General features: G+C 41.0%; 1 protein-coding gene across 1 annotated transcript in view; it reads left to right on the top strand.

Moving 5' to 3' along the window:
* EIF3A (eukaryotic translation initiation factor 3 subunit A) overlaps positions 1 to 12,049 on the top strand; it is a 29,192-nt gene extending 17,143 nt beyond the window's left edge. Inside the window, exons 15-22 of the mRNA XM_069020133.1 lie at positions 42 to 164; positions 1,154 to 1,307; positions 2,233 to 2,417; positions 4,081 to 4,169; positions 6,587 to 7,374; positions 8,659 to 8,833; positions 9,272 to 9,441; positions 10,782 to 12,049. Coding sequence (XP_068876234.1) covers positions 42 to 164; positions 1,154 to 1,307; positions 2,233 to 2,417; positions 4,081 to 4,169; positions 6,587 to 7,374; positions 8,659 to 8,833; positions 9,272 to 9,441; positions 10,782 to 11,023 — 1,926 coding nt within the window. The 3' untranslated portion in view covers positions 11,024 to 12,049. The remainder of the gene's footprint in view (positions 1 to 41; positions 165 to 1,153; positions 1,308 to 2,232; positions 2,418 to 4,080; positions 4,170 to 6,586; positions 7,375 to 8,658; positions 8,834 to 9,271; positions 9,442 to 10,781) is intronic.

The following is a 12,049-nucleotide window of genomic DNA, read 5'->3' as shown; positions in this document are numbered from 1 at the left end:
AAGGTATAGTAAAGTTATACTTTTATATTTTCTATTTTCAGATCACCACCCTGCAGCTGGAGCGTGAGAAAGCCCTTGAGCACAAGAGCAGACTCTCCAGGATGTTGGAGGATAGAGATTTATTTGAAGCCAGGCTCAAAGCATCACGGCGAACAGTTTATGAGGTACATGAGACAAGGCATTGTTAACAAAGTACACCCCTAAAGTGAGGAACTAAAACTGAGACCCAGGGATTCTTCATTAAACTGGAAACAAACTAGTATTTAAAATGGTTCAGAAGTGTGGAATTGCTTATTTTCTGCTTTGACTTTTAAATTAAATTTCTTGCACCCATTCCTAGGGTATTGTCACTTCAAATTTTTGACAGTTTCTGGACTGGCTTATATGAAAAATAAAGGAGGGGTAAATTGTTGATTTCAATACTCTTGGTAAGGGATCACTGGGTGTCATAGGCAGGCAGCTGTGTCTGCAGAAGTACTTGAACTTACTGTGGTGGTGGAGTAATACTGACAATCATACTGGAGGTACAAAATAGGTGGAAATACTTGTCTCTTTTTTATTATCGTTATGTTTGAATCTGGAAATTATTTTGACCGTTCAAGTATTTGTTTGTTCAAGCTGTGTTTTGTGTTTCCAAAATTTAAAAATGAATCAGACCACAAGCTCAGGGAAAGAACCATGCTTTTGTTTCTTGCTGTACATTTTAAAATTTTTCATTTCCTGAGACCGTTTATAGCTTTGACTGTTTGCAGTAAAAACTGGCTTTACCTACCAAAAAAAAGGCAGAAGAGGTGTTATGTTAATATAAATTAGTAACTGCATATGATTCTTTGCAATAATAGGGATAATTTTGGGTAATGTATTTTAGGTACAGATAAATTATTAGTTAGGCAATCCCTTTTCCAAAAAAGCAGATAAAAGGCTAATATTGGGCATGATGATTTGTCTTTCTTCTGAATTGGAGGGTATTGTCTAACACAAAATTAATTGCAGAAGAGATGGAAATGGTGAACAGGTTGTTTTTCAGTGGAGCAAAATTAATATGTTGCAGTTGTTTTGAGTTTCTGTGTAGCTTTATTTAACAATTTGTGTAACTGCTCAGCTCATAGACATTACAGCTGTGGTGTTCTGAGCTGTCTTGTTGGTATTTCAGGATAAACTCAAGCAGTTCCAGGAGCGGTTGGCAGAGGAGAGGCGGAACCGTCTGGAGGAACGCAAGAAGCAGCGCAAAGAGGAGAGACGCATCACTTACTACAGGGAGAAGGAGGAAGAGGAGCAAAGGCTACGGGAGGAGCAGCTGCTCAAAGGTGAGACTGAGAATGTGACTCTTTTATCCTTTGCATCCTCGAGCCATTCCATTTGTGTAACACAGCTAATGTCTGGTTTCCCTGCTTCATGAGTTTGGAGGAAGTCTTTTCAACTTCCAGTTGTCGCACCTTCCTTGCTTGCCTGTGCAGTATAGACAGGAAGGTAAAGCTTTGTAGCGCCTAGACATGGGTGAAGAAGGAGATGAAGTAAGGGAGGCTAATGAAAAATTGAGTCTTTGATTTTAGCCTTTAGTTTTGAGTTCTGGCCACTTGTTTGTGCACATCTTAAAGAGAAAAGAAAGGGAACAGTGGTGTCAGAATCAAGAACTCTGGAATTGTAAACGACTCACACACCTTTCTTTGTGAATTTCTTTGCCTGGTAGCCCTAATAGCCTGTTTCAGGGCTTTAGAAGAGAAGAGGTGGTTGGCATCCTGTAGGAGGAATTTCTGCCCTATTTGTCAATTGGAGGATGAAGATTTTATGTCTGAGAGTTCATAATAATGCAGTATTTAACAAACAAACAAAAACTGAAGCAGTCATGAATATCAAAATTTCTGACACTGTTAGCTGATTTTTTTGTTTGGCCTTTCCTGAGGAAGGGACCCTCTACCATGATTGAGGTAGTTATGGTGTGTACATTGAATTAACATACAGGTATTGGACCTTTTTCTTTCTTGCTAACTGTTCAAGATGTCTCATTAATGGATGTATCAGGGTTCCTTTATTGCTTTTGATTTAGGAGACTTCCAGAAAACAGGATCTGTGGTTAGCTAAACACATCATATGAAATGCTTGTATTTTTTTTGTGTTTACTTTTTATAGAGTCAAAGGGGAGAGATTGTATTGTGTAATCCTTGTGTGGATACAGCAAAGCAATGGAATTTGTGTTGGTAATAAGTTCTCTGTGTGTTTCCAACTGTGCAGAGCGTGAGGAGAAAGAGCGCATCGAGCGTGAGAAACGCGAGCAGGAGCAGCGAGAGTACCAGGAGCGAGTCAAAAAGCTGGAGGAGCTGGAGAAGAAAAAACGTCAAAGAGAAATGGAGATAGAGGAAAGAGAGCGCCGTCGAGAAGAAGAAAGGAGAGGTCTGGATGACCCATTTTCAAGGAAGGTGGGTAATACCTGCAGATTTGTTTCTTTCTGACTGCTCCTTCTTCTGTAGATTTGGAAGAAGGTGTTAGCATTGCAAAATCGTAGGTTTATTTATTTTTTGTGATGCTGTAGTGTGAGTGGCTAATTTAATAGTTAAATTACTGTCACTTAGTTTCAGCTCACTATCAGGATCTGGAATCTCTAGTTTAGCAATAGAGTAAAGTAAAGAAACTACTAGGATCTCCAAGCTGTTTAAAAACTAAATTAATAAAGACTAAAATGAATATTGGACAAAATTTTCTTTAACATAGAAAACTATTGGAAGCAAGTGCAGTGACTCGTGCAAAAGTCAGGAATTCAAGTAGATATTCAAGGAAAATCCCCCCCAGATTAAACATAAAAGTGCAGTTTTATATTTTATAAGAAATACGCAATAACATAAAACCAAGAGGTGTGTGCAACTTTCTGTTAACAAATATAACTTGGATTGGGAGAATTCGTTATTCCAGTCCAATAGGAAACAAAACAAAAGTTACTTGGAAATGTTTAATTGTTTAAAAGAGTGTAAGTAAGTACCATAACTCCCACTTTTTCAGAACTTGCCATTCAAGAGAACTACTTTTAAATTTCATCCCCCCCAGCTTTTCTCTTTGTTTAATACATATTTCATTGAGTAACGCCATGAAGATAAGTTACCAGCTTGTATAAATTGTTTTGATAGTCTGTCAGGTAAGTAATCATGATGGGTATTTTTCACAGAAGAGGTCTCCTATCTGTGGGCACTTGATTATATGGAAAAGCTGGCTCAGGTTCTGAGAGAGATACCTGCACCACTCCAGAAATTCCATTTGCAGTTTTGGGGTTCTTTTCTCACCATTGTTATTTGAGGTCATTTCAAAAGCATTTAAGGAGACAGAGCAGTGGATATGCAAGATCTTGGTTAACCCATATTGACAAATAAAAACACTTTTCAAAGAGGGGTTTAAAACTGGAATACCCTTCTTATGAAGAGGTTGTGCGATTATGTGAATCAGGTGTTTTAGATGGTTTAGCTAGCTAGTTTCTTGTGGTGGAATTAAGGCATAAAAATTTGTCTGTCAATGGAGAGAGACATTTTAACATCATTTTAAAAGAATGCAGATTGATTATTGCTTTGCCCTGCAACCGCTGTGAATCACTAATACCTCACCTCTTCTGGGTATTGAGAACAAAACTGTCCTTGCCACAGAGAGCTTTCAGTGTATTCAGTTACATTTCCTGAGGAGATTAGAAAGCACAAAAGCAAATAATTCCTTAAGTTCATTCCTGTTCTCATCAAATCCCAGGAAAAGTGAAACCGTTAGAACATCTCCATTGTGTCAACAGGTAGTGGCTATGGCTGACTGTAGCTATTGTTCAATTGTTCATACACTTGTTCATAATTTTTAGTGTATTTGCATATATCCTACCCTACTGGTAAAGTATGTGGCACAAGGGGAACCGTATTATTGTTTCAACTCTTCCAGAAACAATAAAGTCAGTTAAAACCACACTTTCGTTACTCAAACTCCTGATAGTTCAGTGTTCTACAGTGGGAGAAGTGAGTTTTTAGTGGCATAACATGCTCAAAAGTAAAGTATATGTTGAATATCTTCATTTTACAGTACTCAGAGAGAATGTTCCTAATATCTTTTGACATGCAGGAATCTCGTTGGGGTGACAGGGAGTCTGAAAGCTCCTGGAGAAGAGGTGGTGAGCCGGAATCTGAATGGCGTCGAGCACCAGTGGAGAGGTAATGAGGGGTTACTAAGCCCCGGTTATATTGGGATCAAAGTATGGAGACTCCCATTTTGTTGCTGCTGCTAAAGCTGCCCTAACTGAGTAATTATCTCATGCCTTTACATCTCTGAAAATTACCTTCTATTAAAAAGTTGCTTTGTAAGGATCTTGGAATGAGAGAGAGGTTTTATCTTGGAACCATGCTCAGATAACATTCCTGTTTTATTTGGCTTAGATATGTGAAGGCAAGCAAACACCTTCTGTGTGTGATAAACAACTTGCTTACTTGGATTCCTTTTTAAATTAACAATTTCTCTCCCACTCAAACATTGGTGTCAGTGCTATAAATACAGAATGGGGAAGGATGACAAGCAAATGCAGGTATCCTGGATGATGAAATTCTGAGATTTTCCATCTAGAAAACTTGACAGTAACTATGCAAGTCCCAGAGTGAATCACAGAGCAGAAAACATGCCATATATTAAACTAAGTTCTGAAGAACTGTGTTGAACAGATTTCTGAAGGAAGAATATTCTGAAGCTACTTGGGATTTAAAAATAAGAAGAAATTCACACTTGTTTACATCTATTTTGGATATGTTTATTAATGAAAACTGTTCATACAGTTGTAGAAAACAAGATTTTTAACATTTGTCCATTTTTTTGCTCCACATCAGGATGAGCTGTAGCTAAAAATATTTTGCGTGGTGCACATCTAGTTGTTCTTAAAAGCCTGTGCTGATGGAGATAACACTGCTGGTTCCAATTGGCAGTATGTTTTATTGCTTAATTAGCCTTGCAGGTATATAGATTTTTATAAGTGTCTAAGCCTAATTTCCAGTAAGCAATTTAAATCTATTACTGCTCACTCTGACTCCAGTGGAAGCAAAGTAATTGACTCTTTCTCTCTATAGTAATTTCTTACAATGTTTTAGAAGGGTGTGATCTCTCGATAAACAAAATAGAATTCCATCTTTCCTTAAAAGCTGTGTTGCCATTCCTGGTAGTGATCCACTTATCTCGTGAACTGCAGAATGTAACAATTGGATGAAACTCCTGGGTGAAGCCTTTCACTACTCACATATTGCCTTAGGTTGTGGCTGCCCCATCCCTGGAAGTGTTCCAGGCCAGGTTGGATGTGTCTTGGAGCAACCTGGGATAGTGGAAGTGTCCCTGCCTGTGGCAGGGGGTGGAATGAGATGATCTTCAAGGTCTCTTCCAACCCAAACCATTCTGTGATTTTGTGAAGTGTTTAATGCACTTATTTGTATGTGTCAATGGATTTTTTTTCCACACAGAGCGATACAGCTTGTCTTACTCATTTCTCATTCAGCTTTTCTAGAAATGGATTAGAGTAGTGGTAGTTTAAAAGTAATAGTTTAAATAGATTTAAAAATCTTAAGACCCTGAAATGGTATCTGAATGAATTAAATACTTGTTCATCTGATAAACATTATAACCATTCTTCCACATGTCTTTTATGGCAAAATAATCAGATTTTTCAAAGGGGAAGATTATCCAGTTTGACTCTAAATGGAAATTAACAATCTTGGTGGCTTGGTTTTTACCTCACAGATCAATGATAATTGCATTCTCCCTTATTCTTCCAAACCCAGGAAATGCACTGCTCACAATTCCTCAAAATTCTTGAGACTCTGAATTGTCACAAACTGTTATCTCTTTGTTCTCACCTCTTCAAGTCCTACATCTGTTGTTTTGTAGCAAGTCATTGCTGGGTTTTGTTTACATTTTAGTAGCATAGTGGATCTCTAAACCTTGGGGTGTTCTTTTTGTTATGTTTTGGGGTTTTTTTTAAATCCATGAGACTCAACCCCAGTGCAGCTTCTCTTCTTGTGCCAAGAAGCAGGTACCCATACATTTCTGTGATGTTCTATTCCTTGTTTCTTTTTTATTATTGCTGAGGAAGGTTAATTTCCTGAAATAAAGAAATTAATCTGGTGACAAAAACAGGGTTTATGGTCTAAATGTATGTGTAAAATCCTGTAGACAGTAGACTAAATGGTGTGTAAAGGGTGGCATGTGCTTGGAGAAGGGGCCTACTTAACTGATGGTTGTGGCGTTATTTAATACTGATTCTTTCAGACTTCACTCAAGTTTGTCACCTGGTGTAGAAGCCAACCCTCTTCTCTGTTGTGTTGCAGCAGATAACCAACAGGGGACTGTCCAAACTGTAATTTTGAAGGAGATGATGAACTGCTTAGTCTTTACTGAAGCTGTAGGGACAGTGACCTACTGCTTTCCCATAGCAATGAAGAGCATTAGAAGGCGTATTGTGAAACTGCACACTGTGTTTGGAACCACTCACCAAGTGGGTGCAGTCAGAAATGGCTTTGAGGGGTTTGATACTGTTGATGTAAAGCTTTCCTGGATGTCAGCTTCCACTTCTCACTCGTTCCCTGTGGTTTTATAGAGACTGGCGTCGAGGAGATCCCAGAGATGATGAAAGACCTTTCCGACGAGGGGACGATCTGCCTCGGCGAGGGGACGATCTGCCCCGGCGGGGTCCTGCAGATGAAAAGGAGCGTCCTCTGGAATCAGCAGAGGACAGGCCACCTAGACGGGAAGGGGATGAGGACAGGCCTCCAAGGCGAGAAGGGGAAGAGGACAGGCCCCCCAGACGTGGATTGGATGAGGACAGGCCGCCCCGGCGTGGTTTGGATGATGACAGAGGGAGCTGGCGAGCTGCAGATGACGACAGGCCCCCCAGACGCGCCCTGGATGATGACAGACCCCCCAGACGCGCCCTGGATGATGACAGACCCCCCAGACGTGCCCTGGATGACGACAGACCCCCCAGACGTGCCCTGGATGATGACAGGCCCCCCCGGCGCGGCTTGGACGATGACAGAGGCAGCTGGCGCGCGGCAGATGACGACAGAGGGCCCCGGCGTGGGCTGGATGATGACCGGCCACCCCGCCGGGCTCTGGATGAGGACAGGCCCCCCAGGCGTGGGCTGGATGATGACAGGGGCAGCTGGCGGGCTGCAGATGACGACAGGGGGCCTCGGCGTGGGCTGGATGATGACAGAGGGCCTCGGCGTGGGCTGGATGACGACAGGATGGCCCGGCGGGATGACGACAGGGGACCCTGGCGGAATGCGGACGATGACAGGCTCTCCAGAAGAGATGATGACAGAGGCCCGTGGCGTGGGGGTGAAGACTCAAGGCCAGGTCCTTGGAGACCATTTGGTAAACCAGGTAAAATACAGTAATAGAATAACCTTCCCTCCAAAGTGTGTGTTCACCTAGTAGATAATGGATGTAATGTACTTGATGCCAGAGATGGGAGAATGAGCTCTGAAAACATCTAGATTAATTTGGCTAATGTGGACACTCCTCTACTTAGTATAATTAAACCTTTTAATTTGGTTAAATTACAAAAAATTGCTTGTCTGGAAGATGCCTAAAGGTCACACACTAACACTGGTCACTTCCCTGTGTGCCAAACCAAAATATACAAGTTGAATGCTCTGCTGGGAGAGAAACATTCTCACTAGATTAGCACACCTTGGACTCACTCCTTCCCTACCCATTCTGTGTGTCTGAAGTTAATCTCCTTCTAAAGGAGGATTTTGATACCTCATTCAAGTGGGTCTGGTTTTGATAAGCCCTTTCTATGTGTACAGAGATAATGTTATTAACATTCCCTTTTTGTTTTTAACTCTTCCTGAAAGTCCTGCTTAGAGCAGAGTTTGGATTAGATGACCTGAGGTCTCTTAAAAACTGAATTATACTATTCTTGTATTCTTAAGTGTCATTGATGGTGTCTAGAGCTGTTTCTGATTCTTTTCAGAACTTCTGATGATGTTTAAATGTTAGATATGATTTTGATTTCCTGGCTCTTTACACTTACGTATTGGCAGGCACCACACCAACTTTCATAGACACTAATTCTGTAATCCAAACCTTTAGAAAACTTACCATAAATATCAAAACTTGCGCTCCAATTTTCCTATTTAAAGCCAAAGCAGGCTGCATAATAAAGAACTCCCATTCATAAATAACTGAGCAGTATTTCAGGGTGCACTGAGTTAAGGGGATGGTAGCAACACTCATATGTTAAAGTAGTGCTTTAAAAAGCAGTAACTTCTTTAAAAATCTGCTTGCTTATAATCTCCTCACTTGTAGATTTTCACAAAGGAATCTACTGTGTAAGCTACACCCTTTGCTTCTTCTTGCACTTGTTTTGCACCAGACCCTTGTGGCTTCTGGCTGAAAACTGCTGGGTGCAACCAACTCTGCTGGACTGTTCCAGGCAGCCCTGACAGGAGCTGTGCATTACTGGCTTTACGTTTAGCAGCTTGCACAGTGTCTTCTCTGTGGCTCCCACTCGATGTGCAAACTTCTTACAGACATCTTGAGTTGGATCCTCGGGTCAAAACTTGAAGAACCAGTTTCTGTGACAGAAGCAAAGGGTTCTTTGTCTACAGGAGGGATAAGAGGTCAGTCACAAATTCCTTTGACTTCGTTTCTTTCTTCCAGGGGGGTGGAGAGAACGAGAGAAGGCTCGTGAGGACAGCTGGGGCCCTCCCCGAGACTCCAGACCTTCAGGAGATCGTGAATGGGATCGAGACAAAGATCGGGATGAAAATGAGAAGGAGCGGGAATTTGACAGGGAGAGAGATTTTGATCGAGATGATCGTTTCAGGCGTCCCAGGTCTGACTTCTCTGTTTAAGTACTTCTAGAATGTATCTGCAAAAAAAAAAAAAAAAAGGGCCCTGCTGATACAGAAATAATGTGGAATTGCTGAGTGAAAGGAACAAGGGTTGGTTTGTGTGAAACTAAGCACTTTAGGGCAGCAAATGGATTAAGGGCATTTTGGGGCCTTTTTGGTTTGTTATTTTTAGGATGATGTTATCTGTTTCTCTGTACAGGAGGAATTTCAAAATGCTTAAAATGCTTTTAAATTTTTATTTTTATCCTGTTTTCAAGAGAATTCCATATTAGGCACCAGAAAAACAAAACCAATTTTGGAAGTATGTTAAATAGACACCCACTGGCTCTGTAAATATCTGTGTTGGGATATATTACTGCTCCTTTCCATAGCAAAGGTAAAAACCTTAACATTTCGTTTTATGTTTTGCATGGCCAAAGGGATGACGGCGGTTGGAGGAGAGGGCCAGCTGAGGAAACTTCCAGCTGGAGGGATTCAAGTCGTCGTGAGGAGTGGGACAGAGGTGGTCGTGACATGAGAGACCGACGTGGCGATGACAGGGAGCCGCCCCTCAGGAGAGGGCCCCCGCTCCGATCCGAGCGGGAAGAGCGTACGTTCATTTCAGTGTCCCTAAAGTCCTACATCCACCATAGAGCCTCCCTCTTCCTGACAGTGCTGGGAGGGGGTCACATGGGAATAGGTTATATTTTCAGCCATTTAAACTGCCTTTCCATAAACAAAATAATAAAAAGCACCTTTGGCGTAATTGAGAATTCTTCAGTGAATCTTAACTATTCGTAGTTGTGTTCTTTTCCATCTTAGTAGCATTTCACATCTACAGTAGGTGGATAACATTTCAAGTATGCATTTCTCATAGGATTATGTTCTGGGTGTATGAAGTCTTTGTGTTTAGATTATCAGGACAGACATCCCAGAGAAGTAATTTCTGGCCCTTTCCTTAAAACCATTAAAATGTGAGGGAAATACTTCCAAATGAGGCCTTAGGGGTTTCACACTATTAATGGTATTAATTTTGATTAATAACCTGTTTTGATTACAGACCTGTGTTAATTTTGTGTATTTATTAATCCTTTGCTATGTTCTAAAAATACAGTAACAGGAAATCCATTTAGCCTGGAGGGACCACCACATCTTCCAATTCTGGATTCTTACGTTCCAAATCTCATTTTGTCTCTTCCCCAAATGTGGGTGTCCCTGCACTTGGGAGCAGCTTGGAACAGAACATGGGATCATAGGAGGGACTGCTGCTGACAGAAAAGCAGACTATTCTCAGTGTGGAGATTTTTTTTTTTTTTAATGAATCAAGAAGTTTTGGTATTTGGCTTCTTGGCATCTGCCACAGCTTTGTTCACACAGAGGTGGGATGGAACTCTTAACATCCTTTTTGGTGGAATTGAACAGTTTTTCATACAGTAAAGGGTGGTAGATGCTGTTACCAGTGGAGTCATGTAATTCAGTACCATTTTACCTCTTGATTCCAGCAGACTGAAGAGCAATTTCCTAATAACAGCAAACACCTAAACATTTTCCACAAGTGTTCTTAAGTAAGGATTTTTCTGTTTTCAGAGTTCAGTCATTTCTAAAGGGACACTTTTGTGTTTTAATTCTGCTAATAATAGTATGTATTTTTGACAATGACAACATCCTAAAACTGTGTACATCTGTAGAACATTCTTACTGCACTTAATGTGTTCTAAAGATGTCACTGGGCTTGCTCACCACAATCCCAAATCTGAGAAGAGGTTTGAGTAGTTCTGCTGTTCTTCCCTGTAAAATTAAAACGTGTGATTGGCTGTTGTCATCGTATTCCCTGTTGGCAGGGCTGAGGATCACTAACTCCCACTGCCAGGGTTGGGGCTGTTTGTTTGAACTCTTGCAGGCTGCTGGTGGAGCACGACTGAGTTGTTTTTCTTTCTTCCTGTGCCGTAGCGAGCTCGTGGCGACGTGCTGACGACAGGAGGGAAGAGCGCGGGGAGGAACGGGAACCGGTGCGGCGGTCAGCCCCTGCTCCTGCTGCTCCTCCAGCTTCTGCTCCCCCAGCAGCATCCAAAGAGCGGGAAAGGGATGGGGAGAAGGAGAAAGGATCCTGGAAAACAGAGAAGGAGCGTGAGCCCGTACGCCGCACTAAAAACGAGACAGATGAGGAAGGGTGGACCACTGTACGGCGTTAAGTGGGAATTGCAGAGTTTAACCAATGTTTTAGCTTTGATTTGATCGAATCCACAGATTATATTTGTGCTTATAAACATTCTGAATTGGAATTCTTTAACCAATGTTTTGAGGTAACATGAAAGCATGAATTACTTACTCATATAGATTGATCATGCACAAAACTCACAGCAGAAGGTTGGAAATTGAATGCCAGTTTCTGAAATTTCAAATGATGCTTATTTCATGGGTCATTTGTTGCTAAAATAAAAAGAAGCAAGCCCAACAGCTGTCTTCAGTACAGCTTCTCTCTTGCACCAAAACAGGCTGCCCTTTTTATTTTTAGTCTTTCTTAGTTTGGAATGGGGTACTATTGTCACAGGACATGAATTTGAAAACGCCTCTGTTCACACAGTGGAATTATTGAAAAAGCAGAGCTAAAAGAATTTGCATAATTAGCCAAAAAAATAGAAAAGCCCTCTTTTACATAGGTATCTTGGAGGGCAAGCGGTTTCTGAGATACTTTATCACTCTCTAAATTCAGTAAGTTATTTAAATTTGAATTGAATACAATAAACATTGTGAATTAGCTACACTGGGATATTTTCTGTAGATTTACTTGAATCCATAATGCCTCTGAGGCCACTTTGCAGTCATTGTTCCAGTAATGTACACACTGCTGCAGTGTACAAATCAAACTTGCAGCTTTTACAATTTCAGTGTTTTGGTAAGCATATGGCTATGTACTTTCTGTTGCCAACATCACAACTGCTTTTTCCATTACTGGATAATTCATGCCTTTCAAGGATTTATAAATATTGTCATATTTAAAATGTGTGGTTTTGGAGAAATTGTTCTATTTCCCCCTCCAATTCTTTGTCTTCAGGGTCAATTCTTTCCCTTTCCAAAAAAGTGATCTGTAGTAATGGCTGTGTTGACTTCAAAGCTGGGATGCAGTAACAACGAGGAATGATCTGGTCACACTGAAGCCAACACAGAACTTGCTGCTGTGTGTTTCTTCAATGATAAATAAACAACTTAAGGAATTA

This window comes from Aphelocoma coerulescens, chromosome 6, assembly GCF_041296385.1.
Source record: "Aphelocoma coerulescens isolate FSJ_1873_10779 chromosome 6, UR_Acoe_1.0, whole genome shotgun sequence".
Classification (NCBI taxonomy): Eukaryota; Metazoa; Chordata; class Aves; order Passeriformes; family Corvidae; genus Aphelocoma; species Aphelocoma coerulescens.
This window is presented reverse-complemented; position numbering and strand designations above follow the sequence as displayed.